Below are 22256 nucleotides of genomic sequence, written 5' to 3' on the forward strand. Positions count from 1 at the left end.
AGTTTAACTTCCAGGCATCCATGAAAACAAAAGTTATTACATTTAAGAAGTTAGCAGGAAGCTAGCGGAAGTTAGCTCGCTAGTTTCGCTAGTTACCTAAGCATGATATAGCATGTTCTGACTGAGAGATTTCTGAAAAAAATCAAACGTACAGCTCTGCTATCACTTCCAACATCAATGAAGACAGGAAACTAAACAGCAGTGACGTTTGTAGGGTTACTGAAGTTGGGCTAGCTGGTATGTAATTATGTGCTACGTGATCGCTAGCGACACAGCTATGTTAGCATAACATAAACAGTGAAGCTGGGGGACGAACACTAACACTTTTCCACTTATAAAAGTTAACGTGAAGGTTCCTGATGGTTAGAGACAAATGCAATCGCATGGCAGGATGCTGTAAACGGACCAAACTTCAGTCAGGAGAACAACTGAGATAATCCATCCATAATACGAGGTTAGTCATTAATATACTGCAACAACATGGGAATAGAGCAGCTGTGATAGAATACAGCATTAATGAATCAATGGTACAGAAGTGGAGGAAGCAAGAAGAATGAGTTTAATAAAGTTTGATTTATCTGACTGCTTTGTTTCGCTTAATGTGCCTTATAATCCCGTGCACCTTATGTGGTCTGAAAAATACGTACTGCACACTGCAGTTTAATGTTGCAAAGCACCTCTTTTTAACGTCAGTGGATATTATACATGGTTATGCTCAGGATATGTCAGCCCATTTCTACTGGAAATGCCTTTTGGTTAAACTTTCAGCAAGGAATTTGCATTTGCACTGTTACATTTTTATAAAGCTTTAATGTACATAAAAACCAGCTTCTTGTTTAAGTGAAAATAAATGGAAGGTTGTCTTTTTGCGCTAGTAATGTTATGGAGTTGTATTTTGTCTCGTATCAATTATATCGTCGGTTATATCGTTATCGCAAATTTTCAAATATATATCGTGATAAATATTTTTGGCCATATCGCCCTGCTCTAGTTCATGTAATGATCTGCTAAAGGGTGCCATCTATGTTGAATTAGACCTCAGAGAGTAAATAACATCACCAGGTGCTATGTGCACACTTATGTGTGGTGTACCATGTTTCTTCTGTGCTTCCTCACCTCTGGGCACACGTTCTGTAACAAACACACAGATAAATGTTTCTTTGTCAGAAAAACAAGTGCAACAACCCCCTAAAAAAGTCAACAACAAAAAATGTCTTGGCTGCAGCACATGGTTCAGCACACAGATGTTTGTCTTTGTCTGCTGAACCTTCCTCAGAGCACAACTTGCTGCACCTAAGAGAAATCCACAAGCTAGACAATTTTCTGTTTACACAGGGAAGACCCTCATACTTAGGGGAAATAAACAGCTAATACACTGACTAGTGTAGCAAAGGCCCACAGCAAGACAGAAGGCAGAACTGATTTAATATAAGTAAGTTTTTCTTTTGTTGTTTAATTTAAATCTCAGATAGCAACAGCAGTTTTCAGATACAGGGGATGTGGGCAAGAGGAAGGACAATTAGAGTAATTAGAGGAAGACTAATCAGTAAATATAGCTGGCAAAAACAGATCTGTTCACCGACAGAAAAGATTAGTCATATGATGAGCGATGAACCAGTCCAGTGAACAGTGAAGGTTCATTTCAAACTATATTATCATCACAGTAAATCAGGCTGTTCAAGGTCTATGGGCACATTTATATTGTACTGTGTAAACATGTATCTGGTACGGCTTTTCTGGGGCAAAATAATAGGTGTGACCCCCCCCCCCCCCCCCCAAAAAAATCCTTGGTATGGATGCTATCGATATTTAAATTGATCCGCCACCTTTACTGAGCGCACACCTTTAATGAGTGCCAGTCAGACTAAAAAAGGTAATATCACTAACTAATACACCATGTTAGTTAACCATGCTAATACCTACTAATCGCCACCAAGCCAAGTGCCTGTCTCCCACTCTAACTGTGCTTGATCACATTTTCTTAAACTTCTTCTCTTTTATTCCAAATCGTATCATAACATAAGAATATAGCAGGACTTTTTTGCCTTTTTTTTTTGTAAGTGTCAACACAAATGTAGATATTTCTACACAAGCTAAGTGCGACAAGCCACTATACAGGATATAGCAGATAAGATCAGGACATTAATGCCAGATCAAAATAAGTTTTTCCAATTATTAAAAAACACTAATATACAGAAACAAATGAATGTGGGATCCTGAAAAAACAAATCTACAAACTCCACCAGCAGCGGGGTGAAGTGTCACCAAAAGCCAAAGCGTCCATACGGCGCTGCTATCTGTGTCCACCAGCAGTAACTGCAACATTATATGGGATGCCTGCTTGTTCCTCAGATGTCATTTCCAGCCTCCACAGCGTCTGAATCCCAATGGCTTCCTCTTTGTTTGGCTGCCACACCACATTGGTGCCATGCTACTATGGAGCGCAGTGCATTGTGGGTACAACCCCCCCCCCTCCCCTTACATGTTGCTGAAGGGTGAAAGGAGCTATAAATAACCACTGCGCTCTCGTGGTCCATTCATGTGTAAACTCATGCAGCATGGCTTGTATCACGCTCTGCACACTCAAACACGCGTACACACACACATACATGCACACACTCACACTGCTTACTGAATAAACCAATATTCATGTTTATGTATCATCTGTTCAAATGTGGAGCTACTGTATATGGATATGACAAGATAAAATAACCACTGGTTATATGAAGGGTAAAGCTGAGTATTTATGTGGATTCAGAGCCGCTTCTGCTCTCAGCCATGTTCAGGCTGGTATGACTCACATGCATCTGGCTTTGGCTAGATAACCCCTATCATTTTGCTACTGTGAAGATGATTTCAAAGAAATTTCACCGCATCCTCGATGTCACTGCAAACACCAGAGCCTGTTGCCTAGGAAACCACCTTGGCATGTCCCAAGTGTCTCTCGACACATTGGTAAAAAATAATCTATGAAAAAGAACAGAAAAATGTCGAGGGTGTTGTTGGTGCAGGAGGCCTCGCTATGGCACATATATGTGTGCATCTTGTGGTGCACTCATGCTTGGTGGTGTGCCTTCAGTTGCACTCACATGCAGTGGTTTTGATATCGCTTACAGTTATTGATGCGTTAAAGGAAGAGCTAGTTGAAATCCGAGTCCTGCCACTTGAGAGTTATTGGGTGTGGCAGATGCTGCGAACATCCTGATAAAGCATTCTGTGACAGTTATCTGAACATTTAGGTCAACAGAGCACATGTTAAGTTCCAAGTGTGAGAAGATCGAGCCCAGTCAATATAATCCAGCAGCACCACCTGCTCAGGGAACACCTTTGCAACAGAAGTCTGCTATCATTTTTGCTGCATGTATACGCGCGTCATTTAGAGCTCCTGTTTGAATGAGCTCCTCTTATTCAAACAGGTGCGGATCTCTTGTTTTCTCTCCTCCTGTTTTGGAACAACATGATTATGCATCTCCCGTCTTTGTTCGGTACATTGCACAAAGGCGGCTCAGGTGCTGTGGTTGTAAAATAGAGCAGGAAAAATCTGTGTTTGTGTGCGCATGCACATTTGCGAACAAAATAAAATAATAAATGTGCGGAATAGTGTAGAGGCTATTATAATCTTCATGTCACAAATAACCTTGTGTAACGGCTAAACTGTTCCCTAGGCTTTAAATGAAGGACACAAGCTGTATGCTGATAAGGTATACTGTGGCCACAGTACAAGACTGACCCTCGTGTTTTTAAGCTATAATGGATGTTTTACATTTATTTTTCAGGAACAATCAATAAAACCAAAATTGGGGTTGTAATTCGCAAAATACCACAGAATGAAGCCTCCCAACTGTACTTTAAGCATTTCAGGTGCCTGAGTGTGTCCATGCTACTGCAGGCCATCACACGAGAATCCTCCACACAAATATGTGTGTTTGCTACACTATATTGCCAAATGTATTCACTCGGCCACCATAATCATTGAATTCAAGTGTTTCACTTCCATGGCCACAGGTGTATATCAAGCACCTAGGCATGCAGACTGCTTGCTCAAACATTTTCAAAAGAATGGGTCGCTCTCAGGAGCTCACAGTGAATATTGTGATAGGATTTGCACTGTGATAGTGCAACAAGTCCAGTGGTTAAATTGCCTCACTACTAAATATTTCACGGTCAGCTGTTAGTAGTATTATAACAAACTGGAATGGAATAGGAGAGACAGTAGCTCAGCCACGAAGTTGTAGGGCACATGAAATCACAGACCAGGGTCAATGGATGCTGAAGGTCACCAACTTTCACCAGAGTCAATCGCTTCAGACCTCTAAACTTCATGTGGTCTTCAGATTAGCTCAACAACAGCACATAGAAAACTTCATGGAATGATTTTCCATGGCTGAGCAGCTGCATCCAAGCCTTACATCACCAAGCACAATGGAAAGCGTCGGATGCAGTGGTGTATAGCACGCTGCCGAGCTCAATCAACGGAGTCGTGAGCCTAACTGATTTTAACATAACCTGGATTATGTGGAGAGTTTTGGAATTTGGTGGACCTGACTACTAATAATTAACAGCAAACCTGGGAATTCATTTTTACACATAAAAGTACAATTTCACTGTTGCAACAGGTGAACTATGACAAAAGATTTGAACCAGAATCTGGACTAGAAGCTAGGACTGTGCTGGTGTTTCCCATGCAGAGAGGGTGCAGACAGGCAGCCATGCCATAAAAATATTTATGATTCCATCTGCTGCATATTTCTGCACACAGTACACGGAACGTGGATCGAAACATGCAAATAGTTGTTAGTCAGGGTGATTATATCTGTGCGTGCTAGCACTCAGCTACGCTGGGTCCCCAGTGTCACTCGTTCCTACTCATACTCGCACGTATAAATAATTAAAAGGGAAGAGGAGGGGAGACAATGAGTCAGGAGTTCCTGCTGAATTGCTGCTAAGAATCTTAATCTGAACTGAGACTCTACCCACGTTCCTATCCTGCAGTACGATTGGGATTCGCTTCTCATGCCTTTTTGAAATATTTCCTTCGACTTTATCCTGCACAGTTTCACACAAGCAGATCTGACCAGATTCTTTATTTAATGTTCACAACCTGCAGCTAGAATCTGACATGCTGATTAGGGTAGATTTAAGCAAAATCTTTATGGAGATAGTAGATGTAGTAGCTTTGTATTTTGCATCACTGTCTTACAGCAGCACTGACCCTCACAGGAGGAAATACAGAGAGAGAGAGACTGACAGACAGAGATGAAAAGCGTAGGATGACGCAGGCTGCTGACTCATCAGCCCTGTAGGGATTATCCTTCACACACTTTACATGTTTGTGTGTTCGTGCGTGTGCTGTGGACATGTGCAACGCCTTACTATTTGAGAGGACGTGCGCAGTCATCATTGCTGCATGATGAAAGCATGACAGAGGAAGCAAAAAAGCCAGCGGACTTGTAACACGACTGTCAAAGACAAAACGCCCTTGAACGCAATTTTTACATCATTATTCATTCATTTTCTCTCCCACCTACTCATACCGATGAATACAGGTTTTGATTTATTCATGGGATGAGGAAAAATTAACAGCAGTCCTTAAATAAATAATTTTATCGAGAGAAGGTGCAGAGATACGTTTGTCTACACCGCTTGTGGTTCTCGCTGGAATGTCAATGAAAATTTTACTTTTGCTCAAAGCAGACTTACACGATGTCTCCAAACATCATGTCAAGGATGCTGAGTAAAGCCAGAGTCTCCATGAACAAAGACAAAGTCTAAATCCAGAAGATTCTTGTCTATACCAAAAAACCTCTACAGTTTGGAACTATTTAATGTCGCTAAATTGTTTTTTGTTGTTGTTGGCATTTGCCTTACCATTTTTTCTTTCTAACCTGTCAGTGGCACATTCCTTAAAAAATGAAATCCCTCAAACACCATGAGTATGCTAGTATCAAGCTGGACCTCGTACTGTCTTCCAAAATGCCATAAGGCTTTCTGACAAACATTCAGCAAGGTGCAGGAAACATTCCTTTGAGATTTTGGTCCACAACCTGAAAGCATGACATAGTTGCTGCAGATCTGTTGGCAGCTCATCTATGATGCTAATCTGTGTACCGTCACGTCCACATCACTGATTTCAAATGATGCTCAGGTGGTATTAGGGGGCTTAAAGTGTGCCAAAACAATGTCCCCCACATTATTATACCACCACTAGGAGTCTAAACCCTTGATACAAGCTGGATTGATCCATGCTTTCATGTTCTCTCTGACCCTACCATTCAAATGCCACAGCAGAAATTGAGACTCATCATACCAGGCAACATTTTTCAGTCTTCCATTGTCCATTTGTGAAAACTGCAGCCTCAGTTTCATGCTCTTAGCTGACAGGTGTGGCACTCAGTTTGGTCTTCTGCTGCTGCGGCTCATCTGCTTCAAGGCACAACATTGTGTCCATTCAGAGATGCTCTTCTGCATACCTTGGTATTGACGAGGGATTAGTCGAGTTACTGTTGTCTTCCTTTCATCTTGAAGAAGTCTGATCATTCTGCTGTGACCTCTAGCAGCATTAAGACTTTTTCTCCCAGAGAACTGCTGTTCTTTGGATATTTTCTCTTTTTCAGACTATTCTCTATAAATCAACCATGTGACCATTCAAGGAAAGGCAGTTTGGGCACTCCATTGAGCATTTACATGACTCTAGATGTTGGTGTCCACTTCAGTTTTCTGTTGATTAAAAAAAATAATAGATATGGAAACAAAAACATTTTATACTATTATACTAGCAATACAAAAGTTAACAAAACAATCTTCTATATAACTTTTTGAAACATTCAGTCTTATTTTTAAAGTAAAACTTACAAGTTCCCAATACTGGTTGCAGATTGTTCCTACTGTACGATGTACCAGGTGCAGATGCAGTGGCATTTAGTCGATAATAAGCCAAAGAGGAAAATTGAATGGACACCTCTCAGCTTTCCCCCCAGTGTGCTGCCATTAAGTGTGCAGACATAGATATGACACTGTTAATGAATCGACAAGACTCAACGGAAATATTTGGTGTCTGGCTTGCTCTGCTGTATCAAGGCTATTAAAATGACAGCGGTCATCTTTTCTCTGCCTTTCTGTCCATCACTTTGAGCACACATCTAGTTATCTCGTTCCTCACGCTTTCGCTGAAGGTATGCCTCTCCTGTCTGCCAGTGAATAGATTTCCTGCACAGAGGCTTTTCCGTTATCTCTAAAATGCTGATAAACAGGAGGGAGGAAACACAGCTAAACACTGGTCTTATTTTTGGGTGGATATTCGAAGCTTTTCGTGCTTTGTCCTCTTTATCAGCTTTATTTTTGAGCAACAAACATTTAATATTCAAGTGGAAAATGTAGGAGTTAGCTAACGTTATTTGATTGAAAATGTGTTTAAGAAATTAAAATGACCTTTAAAGTTGCTTTAATTAATTAAAATATAAGAGTTTTGTTAAGAAGAATGTCTCATGACAGTGACGTAAGCGAGTGCGACGTTCGTGACAACAGCTGTGTGCAGATCAACAATGGATAATATATTGAGTACGGGAGAGAGTATGAGCGTGCAGCGTTTAAAGCGTGGAAGTACTGACCTTACTTTGAGTTTGATTCCATAAAAAGTGACAAAAACATTAGTGTCCATTATGCGTGGGAAGAAAACTTCTTTTTACAGCGAAAAAAACCCCTAAACTTCCAAGCAAGCACCGAGTGCACAACGACGTAATGGGAAACTCACAGAGAAACTCGCGGATTCTTCCACTGACCGCGCGGCACACCTGCACCAGGGTAAACCTCCGCCTACCCCACTCCTGCTTTACAGGTGAAAATAGAGCAACAGGACCGCTAGTCTTTGACTTTATTTGTTTTCTGCTGTATTTTACTTGCATCTATTTGAAAGAGTGAGTGTAAACACAAAAAATATTTTATTTTATGTGCTGGAATGTGCAGAAAATAGGTTTAAATGTTAAACTAATTTCTTCCAGTCAGAGAATGTTGGATATAATTAAATTTTTGCTTGATGCATAAAGTTAAAAGATTAAAACTGATAAAACAAGTTTAAAAAAAAGAGACTTTTCCATTTGATTACATTTTATATGATGGATTATGCAGAAAAAGTAGAATTGGGCTGAAAGATCTATCGCTTTATCACCTATTCAGGTTGTAAATCGTGTTTTTAAAAAAGTAACTAAGTAATTAATTACTTTTGAAAATAAGTAATCAGTAAAGTAACTTTTTTGGGGGAAGTAATCAGTAATTAGTTACTGATTACTTTTTTCAAGTAACTTGACCAACACTGGGCCAGAGGCTAGTAGATAGGTGGAATCTGTTAAATGACTCAAGAACATCAGCAGCTTAAAGTCAAATAGATACTACAGTCTTTCTAGAAGCAGGACCTGTTATTCAGGAGCCATATTGGAAGCACTTATTGGGAAGCTTTTTGAAAGATTCTTTCAATTAATTTTCTATTAAGTAGACATAAAGACTGCATTTATGGAGAGTCTGATAAAGAGAAAACATGTAAAGGTTTGCAGACTTTGTCCAAAAATAAAGTTGTACAGGGAAGAGTATCTCTCTTATAATGTCTACTGCTACGCAGGTCCTCACCTAGCTGAGACCAAGGATACCACACATTTTATTTAAGTTGAACCCAAATGTGTTCTGTCTTTAAAGAAAGTATCATCTACTCAATCATAGAATGATTACAATATTGAAAAAAACAAATGCCTGAATCCTAAATTGTGGATATCCTATTGTTGTGATCTAAAATGTAACACTAAATGCGATTAAAACACTAAAAATCTGGACTCCTGGGCTCAACGACTGCAAGGATCACCAGCCCGAGGAAAACACAAAATACACATGACCCCGTGACAAAGACAATTCATTCTTGAATGAAGACATTGATCTGACTTTTTAAAATGTTGCCAATTGTGTTTATTATTAATTTGGGAAATAGAAAGGGGGGGGGGGGGGGGGGGGGTTGTAAAGAAGAAGGTAAAGGAAAGGGATAGAAAGAAGGAAAGAGATAGAGGAGAGAAAACCCCAACAATCCCCTCTGAGCAAGCACTAGGTGTGACAGTGGATAGGAAAAACTCCCTATAAAGGAAGAAACCTATGACAGAACCAGGCTCTAGAGGGGGCAGTCAACTGTCGGGACTGGTTGGGGGGTGAGGGTGAAAAGAGAGAGGGGGGGGGGGGAGATGGGACAGGTGTTAGGAGTTAAAGGGAGACAGGGGAGGGAGAGGTGTCAGGAGAGAAAGGGAGAGAAAGGGAGAGGAGAGGTGAAAATTAAGATGGAACAGAGGTGGAGGAAGACGAGGTGACATCAGCAGTAGAAAAAGTAGAAAAAGAAGAAAAAGCAGGAGTGTTCTTCCTCCAGAAGAAGCGGAAGCGTTTTTTCTTCTTTTCCATGAGCTTTTGCACGAGCACTTTTTTGTCTAGGATGAGGGTTCGCAGCTGATCGATTGTCTCTGCATTCTCCTGCTCAAGTCTCTTGCATGTTTTCTCCACTTCTTCTAATTTGGCTTGTTTGTCTTCAAGCCTTTCTTTCATTTCTCTAGATGTTGCCTCCTGCGTTAGCTTTCCCTTGTGCAGCTCTGTATAACTCTGTTGTAATTTCTTGTGCGTGTCTTCCAACTGCTGACTGCTCCTCTCGATTTCTTGAAGTGTACACTGCAGGTCTTTGTTTGTTTTCTCTAGTTGTTGCTTTAGCACCTGCATCTCAGTGTTTTTGCACTTCAAGTTGTCTGAAAGTTCCTCGAGTTCTGTGTTTTTTCTCAGCATGTCATTGAGCTTACTCTGCATCTCTGAGCATTGGTTTTGCAGTTTTTCCTTTTCCCCTTCCAGTTCAGTTGTTTTGTAGTTCAGTTTGTTATAAAGTTCTTGCAGGTTTTGGTTTTTCCTCTCAAAGTCTTGGAGAATTTCTTTGTCTTCTTTCTGCTTTATCTCCTGTTGATCTTTTTCATGGAGGAGCTCTTTAATTTTTTGCAGAGCTTCATTAAGCTTGATTTGCAAGCCTTTGTTGTGTTTCTCCATGTCCTGAAGCTTGAAATCCATTTCCTTCTGTTTTATCTCCTGTAGCCTTTTTTCTTGAAGAAACTCTTCCTTTGTGTGCGGTCTTTCATCAGGCTTTACCTGCAGCGCTCTGTATTTCTCCTCCATGTCTTGGAGTTGGCACTGCAAGTCTCTCTGGTTTATTTTCAGGTGTTCGTTCTCTTCGAGGATTTCTTTCTTTATTTTTCTCTGAGACATGTTTGAATCTGTAAACTGTCACTCTCAATAGGATCCAAATGTTTTAAAAGATTTCTCTGGCGAATGTTTGAACGCTACAAACATAAATGCTGCAAATAACGGACTAAAAGTGGTTGTGTCTCACCCCTGTTTAAGTATTCTTTAGGATCAAAGGACAAAGTGGTCATAAGATTCTAAACGTGTTGCCAACAGATGGCGGCAGTTTTTTTGCATTTGAAAATAAACACTGGGCTGATTTTAACACCATTACAAGAAGTGCTGTTAATCATTCTTTTTAAATCATGATCAGGTTACCACAAATTGTTTTTTCATTTAGTAGAACTCAAAATGTTTGTCAGTGGGTAAACAATTCATAATGCACCTTCAGGAACATCAAGTTATTCTTAGTACTGCATACTTGCAATGAATAAGTTGTCCTAACAGTCATCTTAAGTAAACTTTACTCAATTTTTTGGAGGTAACGAGTTTACATAGTTTTTTGAGTTCTGGGAACAAAATAGATTTTACAGCGCAGTAGTTTGAACATTTATAATAACATTTCTGCACACTGGAACAAACCTGTCTCCTTTTCTAGAACTGTTGCTAACACTTATGAGATGAAAATGAATCTTCCATCGTGAAGATAGAGAGTGACAAATGTTACTTTTCTTTTTTTGTTTATATATAAACTTTAAAAACAAAATAGGAAACTTTTGAAATTACCTGGACTACCTCAGCCCAGGTGATGTAACATTAGCAAACAGAGGGTTTGATGTTGCAGAATCTTTGGAGCTGTACCATGCTGAACTGAAGAGCCCAGCTTTCACCAAAAGGAAGAACTAACTCGTGTTATGTGTCAAATTAACTGACATGTTAGGTGGTGGAGTACCCACTGCATTTTATTTATACATATATATATATATATATATATATATATATATATATATATATATATATATATATATATATATATATCATCTCTTTTTTTTATAATAAATAATCAAAAACTTTATTTAAACTAAGATTTTAAAAATACGTGCAGCGATTGATGTGCTCTCAGGCATGTGCTTGAATCCACACACAAATACAAAACAATCTGACCACACGTACAACTGTTTCACAAACTCTATAAAGCATTCACACTCCAATGGAATGCATCAGAAAGCAACTTGGGATTACGATCTTGTCCAGGGATATTTCGCCTGCAGACTGGAGCAGCCAGGGATCAAACCAGAAAACTTTCTGATCAAAAGCTGACTTGTGCTAAATCCTGAACGGCAGCCACCCCATTTTAGCCAGCCAAGATTAAATGGCACATTCTTTAATTACAGAGTTAGGGATTGTTGCATGGAACTCAAAAGAAATGTTGAACCCATCTCGTGTCCTGTGTCTTCTAAAGCTGTCTGTACTTTTACAGACAAAAGTTCATCAGCAAACAGTTTGCAGGCCTCTAATTATCAGGCTGTACTCAAGCGCTTGAACCTAAAAGCTGTGCTGTCATACAGAACCAAGTACCCTCCGCGGGTATATTAATGATATTTTTTCCTGTAAAATTCAGTAACTCTTCCTTTTGCTAACAGTTCCAATGTGTGTCAAAGTGTACAGGTCCTTTTCAAAAAATTAGCATATTGTGATAAAGTTCATTATTTTCTGTAATGTACTGATAAACATTAAACTTTCATATATTTTAGATTCATTACACACAACTGAAGTAGTTCAAGCCTTTCATTGTTTTAATGATGATGATTTTGGCATACAGCTCATGAAAACCCAAAATTCCTATCTCAAAAAATTAGCATATCATGAGAAGGTTAGCTATTAACCTAATCATCTGAATCAACGAATTAACTCTAAACACCTCCAAAAGATTCCTGAGGCTTTTAAAAACTCGCAGCCTGGTTCATTACTCAAAACCACAATCATGGGTAAGACTGCCGACCTGACTGCTGTCCAGAAGGCCATCATTGACGCCCTCAAGCAAGAGGGTAAGACACAGAAAGAAATGTCTGAACGAATAGGCTGTTCCCAGAGTGCTGTATCAAGGCACCTCAGTCGGAAGTCTGTGGGAAGGAAAAAGTGTGGCAGAAAACACTGCACAACGAGAAGAGGTGACCGGACCCTGAGGAAGATTGTGGAGAAGGACCGATTCCAGACCTTGGGGGACCTGCGGAAGCAGTGGACTGAGTCTGGAGTAGAAACATCCAGAGCCACCGTGTACAGGCGTGTGCAGGAAATGGGATACAGGTGCCGCATTCCCCAGGTCAAGCCACTTTTGAACCAGAAACAGCGGCAGAAGCGCCTGACCTGGGCTACAGAGAAGCAGCACTGGACTGTTGCTCAGTGGTACTTTTTTTGGATGAAAGCAACTTTTGCATGTCATTCGGAAATCAAGGTGCCAGAGTCTGGAGGAAGACTGGGGAGAGGGAAATGCCAAAATACCTGAAATCCAGTGTCAAGTACCCACAGTCAGTGATGGTCTGGGGTGCCATGTCAGCTGCTGGTGTTGGTCCACTGTGTTTTATCAAGGGCAGGGTCAATGCAGCTAGCTATCAGGAGATTCTGGAGCACTTCATGCTTCCATCTGCTGAAAAGCTTTATGGAGATGAAGATTTCATTTTTCAGCACGACCTGGCACCTGCTCACAGTGCCAAAACCACTGGTAAATGGTTTACTGACCATGGTATTACTGTGCGCAATTGGCCTGCCAACTCTCCTGACCTGAACCCCATAGAGAATCTGTGGGATATTGTGAAGAGAAAGTTGAGAGACACAAGACCCAACACTCTGGATGAGCTTAAGGCCGCTTTCGAAGCATCCTTAGCCTCCATAACACCTCAGCAGTGCCACAGGCTGATTGCCTCCATGCCACGCCGCATTGAAGCAGTCATTTCTGCAAAAGGATTCCCGACCAAGTATTGAGTGCATAACTGAACATAATTATTTGAAGGTTGACTTTTTTTGTATTAAAAACACTTTTCTTTTATTGGTCGGATTAAATATGCAAATTTTTTGAGATAGGAATTTTGGGTTTTCATGAGCTGTATGCCAAAATCATCAATATTAAACAATTAAAGGCTTGAACTACTTCAGTTGTGTGTAATGAATCTAAAATATATGAAAGTCTCATGTTTATCAGTACATTACAGAAAATAATGAACTTTATCACAATATGCTAATTTTTTGAGAAGGACCTGTATAGCAACAGCTTGTTTGTTTGCTCATTTTTGTTGAGCTATTTGAAACATTGCTTTCGAAATCAACTTGCTCTTTTAATTCTTGCTCCTCTGCACTAGAGCGAGCTAAACGAGGAAGTTCCAAGACATCAATTTTATTGAGAAAGTAAAGCATCAGCTGGAAGGTCCGCCGGGCTGTGGAATATGAAAAAAGAACTTGCTTGATAGTATTTTGTATTAAATTGCATATCACATTTAAGTACCTAATAATTAAAGGTGCCCACTTTAAAGACTGCCTATTTTATGACAGGCTGAAGACATATTGTCATATCTTCTACAGGAAGGTTATGCTTTTTGTTCCTCATCATCGGTGGCCGCGTTACAGGACGCACTCGATGACGCAGACTGGAGCATGTTCAGAAACAGCTCCGACGATGACGTCAACGTGTTTACGGAAGCGGTTGTGGGATTCATCGGGAAACTAGCGGATGATACCGTGGAGACAAAGACTATCACAACGTTTCCCAACCAGAAGCCGTGGGTGGATAAAACCATCCGCGACGCTCTGAGATCCCGCACCGCTGCCTACAACACGGGACTCATGACGGGGGACATGGACCCGTACAAAGCCGCGTCATATAACGTGCGGAGGGCGGTGAAAGAGGCGAAGCAGCGCTACGGGAGGAAACTAGAGTCACAACTCCAACAGAGTGACTCTAGGAGCCTGTGGCGGGGACTAAGGACAATAACGGACTATAAAGCACCAACAACCGGTATGACGAACGCGGCCGTGACTCTGGCAGACGAGCTGAACACTTTCTATGCTCGCTTCGAGGCTGCAGCTAAGGTCTCCAACAATGCTAGTGTTAGCGGCGCTAACGGCTGCAGACAGGAAGATACTGCCAGCACCGGAAACGTGCTCGTCATCTCCGAGCATGAAGTAAGGAGAGCCTTCAAGAGAGTGAACACCAGGAAAGCAGCAGGACCAGACGGCATCCCAGGTCGTATCCTAAGAGACTGCGCATACCAGCTAGCTCCTGTGTTCACTGAGATATTCAACATCTCTTTATCTCAGTCGGTGATCCCCACATGCTTCAAAGAGTCCATCATTGTTCCTGTCCCGAAGAAACCCCACCCTGCTTCTCTCAATGACTATCGCCCTGTAGCCCTCACCTCAGTAGTGATGAAGTGCTTTGAACGCCTGGTCAGAGACTTCATCATTTCTTCACTACCAGACACACTGGACCCACTACAGTTCGCTTACCGTCCAAATCGTTCCACAGACGATGCCATCTCTCATCTCCTCCACACATCACTCACTCACTTGGACACTAGAAGGGGGAATTATGTTAAAATGCTCTTCATAGACTACAGCTCTGCATTTAACACCATAATTCCCTCCACACTCACCACCAAGCTGGAGCATCTGGGACTCAGCTCATCTATGTGTCAGTGGATCTCCAACTTCCTAACTGGCAGACCACAGGCAGTAAGGATGGGCGGACATGTCTCAGCCTCCACCACTCTCAGCACTGGAGCCCCCCAGGGGTGTGTTCTGAGCCCCCTGCTGTACTCTTTGTACACATATGACTGTGTGGCCACTACCAGCTCCACCACCATCATCAAGTTTGCTGACGACACCGTCGTGGTGGGCCTGATCTCTGATAACAACGAGACGGCCTACCTGAAGGAGATTAGGAATCTGGAGAACTGGTGCCAGAGGAACAACCTCCTTCTAAACGTCAGTAAGACAAAGGAGCTGATAGTGGACTTCAGCACTAAGCAGGAGAGGAACTACCAGACCCCCGTCATCAACGGGTGCCCAGTGGAGAGAGTGGACAGCTTCAAATACCTCGGAGTTCACATCACGCAGGACCTGTCATGGTCCTGTCACATCAACACCGTGGTGAAAAAGGCCCGACAGCGTCTCTACCACCTCAGACGCTTGAGAGACTTCCAACTGCCCTCCAAGGTGCTCAGGAACTTTTACTCGTGCACCATAGAGAGCATCCTGGCGGGAAACATCTTAACCTGGTTCGGGAACAGCACCATGCAGGACAGACGAGCTCTACAGAGGGTTGTGCGGTCAGCTGAGCGCACCATCCGCTCCGAGCTCCCTGACCTGCACTCAATCTACAGCAGGCGGTGCCGGACCAAGGCCAGGAAGATCGTGAAGGACCTCAGCCATCCCAACAACAGACTGTTCTCTCTGTTGAGGTCAGGAAAGCGATTCCGCTCCCTGAAGACCAACACAGAGAGACTGAGGAGGAGCTTCTTCCCGCAGGCGATACGGTCTCTCAATCACACCACCACACAGTACTGACCCACACATATGGTTCTTGCACACACACTGGACTTTCTGGACTTTGTTTTTGCACAACACTGGTCACTATATTCTTCATTTCCGGTTAATACTTGTACAGCTGCTGTTATTGTGTATATATTTATTTATATTTAGATTTCTTCATACATTCTTATATAGTTCTATATTGTGTATTTTGTTGTACAGTTATTTTATTTTCAACTTTAATTTATATATTTTATCTTATTCTTCCCAGTTAAATTTACCCTTCATTCTAATTTGTGTTGTACAGTTATTTCATTTTTAACCTTAATTTATATTTTATTCCTTCCTAGTTAAATTTACCCTTTTTAATTTTTCATATTTATTTCCTATCTTATTCATAGCCTTTCCTTTTTTGTTTTCTTTAGGTCACGAGCAGTTGTCCAAGCATTTCACTACATATCGTACTGTGTATGACTGTGTACGTGACAAATAAAATTTGAATTTGAATTTGAATTTGAAATGTATTTAATTATTAACATGGATTATTGATATCGGTAATTTATGATTTAATATCGCTCAGCTACTTAACAACTCTAAAAACTTTTTTTCCTTCCTGGTGGTGCACTGACTGCCCTCCATAGGTCCACACGTCTGATTGAAAGTGCAGTTCTTGCTTCATTTTCTTCTCTGTGTCTTTCTGCTGTGGAATATTCCACTGCCTTCCTCTCCACGCTCTGCCTGCTGGTGTTAATGACTGGTTGCAGAAACGAAACAAAGCAGCAGCCAGTGTGACTCACACCAGGCTCTAGTGGCATAATGTGAAGAGCTCATCTAAGTACATTTCAATATGATGGAAATCAGCAGCTTCCCAACACAGCTCTGCTCACACAGATAAGCTCTTCTTGCTTGCACAGATGAGCCTGCTGCAGACTAAAAATGGACACTCGATTGGCAAAATAAGAGTTCACAGAGATCAATATCTAATTATAGCCCTAAAAGATGGTATTCAATGATGACAATGTGTTGTGTGGCCAAGGCAGTTTAGTTTATAAAAGTGGCAGCTCCTTAATATGATTCTGAGAACAAGACCATTTGAAAAAAGGTTGTATAAAATCTCTTTCCATTTGAAGGTGTTTTTAAATTTGAGGGAGTGCTTTGCATGCGAAACTGTTCAGTCAGTTTAAGTGACAACTGTGAGAGTGTGACTGTGAAATGTAGCAGCAGCCAGATGCAGTGTCATTGTATTTATTCAAGTGCACTCTTATTCGTCACTTCTCGCCCATCTCCCTTCTTTCAGTGTAGCAGTTTGAGTTGCCATTACCTCCTAAAATGAAAAGGCTTTCAGCACAGTCTGTACCTGTGCTGCTTTTGTCCCTTGCTAGTATCCATGAACTGACCTCTTGTTCCATCTTTCCCTTGTGCTTCTCAGACCTGATCCAGGCCACCCAAGAAACCAACGTGAACGTCCCCCAGATGGCCGACACGCTGATAGAGAGGGCTGGCAATGCCAGCTGGGTGGTGGTTTTCAAAGCCCTGATCACCACACACCACCTTATGGTGCATGGCAATGAGGTGAGATCACAATACACGCAAACTTAGTTTCCACTTTGAGTCTTTTTGTGGCCATTAATGTGGGTTTAGCCCCCCCGCAGACACAACAGAGGCCTGTAGTTGTTCAGGAATAGCCTTGTTTATGTAGGTTTGGTTTTGATCTCAGTTCATCCAGCAATATAAAGACATAACAACAGGTAAAATCTGCAGCAGTTATGTTTTTCCCTGTGAAAATGTAACCAGAAAAGATGAATCAGTAGTTTTCTTAGTTCTGCCAGCCTAGTGAACTGATATTTTCATTTTTTGTGTGTGTGAATAGTTTTAAACTTTAGGTGTGAATCTAAATATTGATCCACTCCAGAGAAAAAGATGCACAGTGCATGCAGTACTTTCTGTCAGCTCTATAAGGTGTCTATAGGCCTCAAGTGGCCAAAATAAATGGAAGTTCAAATCTCTTTAAGGGGAACTGAAAGAAAAAATGGGATTTTACAGGTTTAACACAGATGAAAGTTACAGTCAAGGGAGTAACATTGTGAAAAAAAACTGCACAGAGGCAATGAAAATCTGTTTGGCACCGTATATGTTCAGACAGACGAAAAGCTCTGTGAATATGAGGATGAATTGGCTCGGTAAATATAGTGTTTGGCTTTTTTGTGCTGTCGAGTCATCCAGATACCACTATTGTCCATTATTATTGTCATGTGTACATATCTCTGTCAATATTGACAGCCTGCATAAAGTTTAGTTTGTGCTTTTCTTCGTATTTATATGAGGCAGTAGAGCTTGATAGGTGTTAGACTTCTACCTGCTCTTTGGACTTAATACATTTATTTACACCACCATGAGTTTGTGTATGTCTGACGCCAAAAATCATTGCTGTATTTTGTTTTGTGCTTAATTTTTATTTGTTTGTTGGAAATGTAACTATCAGTGAGAGCACCAGCATTTCTTCACCTATGGCCGTGGATGTCCCCACTCCCAACCATAAAGAAAGAGAAACAGCAAAACCCATTCATAATCCCATTCATTCAATGGCAGTTGTGCTTTAGCCGAGGGACTGGCCTGGCCCTGACCCCCTGACCCAAATGTTGTCCTGATACATGAAGAAAGCCGAAGGCTCTGATGGGGAACTCGTAGAAATAAACAGCAGATGACACAAAGCAGAGAGAGAAATACTGATACACAAATATTCTTCAGAAAAGCAAACACACTGTGGCTAATTGGGGAATAAGCCATTACTTTCTCTGCCCTAACGTTTCCTATTTATTATTATGAGGTAGGGGATTGCATTTCCCGGCATGAGCTGACAGGAAGCAGATGAGATTTAGCAACTGGAAGATAACAGCATTGACCCTTGCAGTCCCCACAGCAGGTGTCAGAGGAAAGGACAAGTGTAATTGCTTTATCATGGGCCACAATGGGATGCTGTGGCACTGCACATGCATCTTTTAATAATGGATCTCAGTGTGTACATAATGTCACGAGGGGAATTTTTCCCCATGTTTTTACTCTAATCTGCCGGATGTGGATGTGAATGTGGGCACAAGACTTCTGTATGATTTAATCGTAAAGTTTGCCTTATGGAAACTAGTTGTTCTGAATAACCAGGTTAAAAAAAACAAAAACATAAAATAAGAAATAAATAAATCTAAATATCTTTTTTTTCTAGACTTGGTTAACTTCACATTTTCAGTTATTTTCATTTTGTTTGAGCTTTAACAGATATACAGTAATAAGCTCTTTCAGGCCACAATTGCTGGCCATCTGCAAGCTGCTTTACAACCCACTTCAACCCAGCTTCTCCTTTCATGGTTTCTTTGATTTGATTGATGCCTTATCTGCAGTCATTGATGCCTCCTTTGACTTTCCATGGAAGCACATAAAAAAGAGGGAGATCCAAGAGCAGATACAGCTTACTTTGTTATTTTCATCCAAAGGATTCAAACGTCTTTAAATTATTGTTTCAGGCACGGAAAAGCCCCCCAAAAACCCCAAAACCCAAACCAAACCAAAAATCTTTGTTTACTTGAGGACTAGATTATTTGTTGGGTAAAATATTGCTTTTTTTTGCACATTTACAGCATTTTAGAAAGCCTTAGAAAGCCTTTCTGAGCAGATTTCTCTTTATTACATGAAACTTTATTTCCCAGCCCTCTCCTTGATATTCACACCCTCCCACTCATAAAGCTGCAGCACTGCTCCTTCAATGCTGATTTTCTGTTCAAGAAAATCAAAAAAGTATAGAGTCACACCTTTTATGTCTATTCTCAGAGGGCCTTACTGCATCTGTACCGAACAGCTCCTTAGAGATTCAACCATCTGTTTAAAAATGATAATCAGCTATAGAATTAACAGTGAATATGCCATGTGTTCATTACTGAAGTCTCTTAGGATGATTCGCTAACCTTGTGTGTGCATCTTTTCCTGCAGAGATTCCTCCAGTTCCTGGCATCTAGAAACACCTTGTTCAACCTCAGCAACTTCCTGGACAGAACTGGCTCCCATGGTGCGTGGCGTTCCCTTCCCTCTGTCCAGTTTCTGACACACCTGCCCATGTTCCCTAACTTTAAGTAATCCTGGATCCCACCACTAATTGATTCAGCCCATTTCTGCATCTCTATTAGCTCAGTTTAGGATGTTTGAAGATACAAAAGCAGAACAAACTTGAATTTTAAAAGCAAGCAGCAGCAACACTTCCAGTAACCCCCGTTCCTTTCAGTCAATTTTGTTCCAGTCACGTTATTTCTGTCTTTTTGTGATGAATTGTAGGTCCAAAAGCTGTTCTTATGAGCTTTTTGCCTGCTAGTTGAACTACATAATGTGGAAAGCCATTTTTAAGACTATTTAAAATCTAAATTAGTTTAACAGGAGGATTATGTAATCTGGGTTTACTGAGGTAAGCACTGTTATGGTGATTCTACACTGACAAAATCCCCATTAAATTTATCCCTTTAAAAGTGGTTTAGGAAGGTTAAGTCAGAAGCTCTGTACTACTCTTTTGGTTGGCTGTCTTTACTTCAAAGTCAAAGTCAAAGTCAACTTTATTGTCAATTCTGCCACATGTACAGGACATACAGAGAATAGAAACTACGTTACTCTCAATCCCTAGATAAAATAGCAAATGAACATTTAAATATAAGAGTGATTAAAAAATGCAGGTAAAATAATTAAAAAGTAAAAATTTAAATAAATACAATACAATTTTACATATAACAAGAAAGCTATACAATATACAATATAATGGGTAAATGACATTGGGTGTAAACCAGGCAGAGTAGTGCAAATAGGCAAATAGTGCAAATGGAGATCTAGTAATATACGGTTAGAGATAGTATAACAACAAAGTCTTATGAGGTAATGGCAGTCCAATGCTCCACAAAGTGACTGGTAACTGGTGCAGGCCAGTGAGTGAGTCAGAGTGTGTGTGTGTGTGTGTGACAGAGTTCAGTGAGACCGTGGAGGAGAGAGGGGAGAGGGGGCAGAATCGGGAGGGAGTTACTTGTAATCAAAATGAGACTAGCTTTCATACTTTTAGTCCTTAACAGAGTACAGCTCATCAGCTGCTGACACTAGCTCATATTCTTTGTAGTACAAATACAAAGTTTAGCTTTAGATTGCGATAACTCTATATAAAGCTAAAGCTAAGTGCTAAGTTTAGCGTAGCATAACTAACGGCACAAGCTTTGTAAAACTAAAACTGGTCATTTGTACACATTTTGTATCATTTTGTTTGTTATTAGAGACGAAATATAATTACATAAGAGATAAAAACTTACATGCATCCAATTTCTATAAAACCATAAAAAAATACAAATATTCAACTGCAAATCACATTAAGAGGAAATGGAAAAGTAAATGAACTGATTAAAAAAAAACGCAAAGTGAAACAAAACAGAACAATTTCAAACCAAAAAGTTTTTCCATGTCATGATTTACACAATATAGGCCCACAGCTTCTCCAGCACACACCCTGCTCCTTGAAATATTTAAGTGCTGGGGTTATGGAGCTAGGTATGCCCAACTTAGATCTTAAATGCCCTTTTAATGTTAGAGCTAATTTTAAGACTTGTTTAACTCTGTATATTGAAATAAGCATTATTTATAGGCCAAGGGCAGACTTAACTTTCCCTGGATCATCTTTATTAAACATTAAATCTGTGACTTGGCTAACCAGGCCACAGTCAGAAGCTTTTATTTAAGTATTTTCCATAGAAGCCTATGTGAGGCCTACCACCTGTCATTAGTTTTAACAAGATACCTCCGCCCTATTATGAGTAGATTTGGAATCATAAGCCCCTTAAGAGATCAGTTGTCCTTCTTTTTGAAACACATATAACACATATATATGTGTTTGAAACACATATATATGTTAAATAACGTTGTAATTGCTCAATTTTACAGTCATGCTAACTTTCCCTCGCTGTTTACAGCCATTATGCTAGCCTAAGCTAAAATCTCTTAGCTTCACTTTTATAATTTGCATACAGACATGTAGGTTGAATGAAGATTGAAGCGACAGGCATTTAGCTGATTCTAGCATAACTGGAAGTGTGTGGAAAAAGCTAGTCTGACTTTGGTGTCATTTTTGATATATACAACCTTTCAACACTTTGCTAATGTCTTTCTTGCACTGGGAGCTGTGCATGTGGATGCTTATGCGTATTTTGTCCTCAGGCCTCGACATGTCCACATTTATCAGACGCTACAGCCGCTATCTCAACGAGAAGGCCTTCGCCTACAGACAGATGTCTTTTGACTTTGGCCGTGTCAAGAAAGGGTGCAGTATCTATTTCTCAAATGGCCTTGCTGCATGATTAATTCAGCTCTGTTATTGATTTTTCATCTTTTAACATGCTTTTCCTACCCAAGATCAGAAATATACACTTTATGCAAGTCGGTGTCCATATCAGTCAGAATAGCACATATCCCAAAGCCACAAAGGTCATGTTTATGAGTAGGATTGGCTCCATCACCTCCAGCCTGGCACTGAACCACGTGCA

The 22256-nt window shown here is 40.6% G+C and overlaps 1 protein-coding gene across 2 annotated transcripts in view; it reads left to right on the top strand.

Moving 5' to 3' along the window:
- snap91a (synaptosome associated protein 91a) overlaps positions 1-22256 on the top strand; it is a 58942-nt gene that overhangs the window by 19232 nt on the left and 17454 nt on the right. For both annotated transcript variants that reach the window (XM_076889857.1, XM_076889858.1), the window contains exons 2-4: positions 17135-17277; positions 19687-19762; positions 21931-22033. In XM_076889857.1, the coding sequence (XP_076745972.1) occupies positions 17135-17277; positions 19687-19762; positions 21931-22033 (322 nt within the window). The remainder of the gene's footprint in view (positions 1-17134; positions 17278-19686; positions 19763-21930; positions 22034-22256) is intronic.

This window comes from Maylandia zebra, linkage group LG11, assembly GCF_041146795.1.
Source record: "Maylandia zebra isolate NMK-2024a linkage group LG11, Mzebra_GT3a, whole genome shotgun sequence".
Classification (NCBI taxonomy): Eukaryota; Metazoa; Chordata; class Actinopteri; order Cichliformes; family Cichlidae; genus Maylandia; species Maylandia zebra.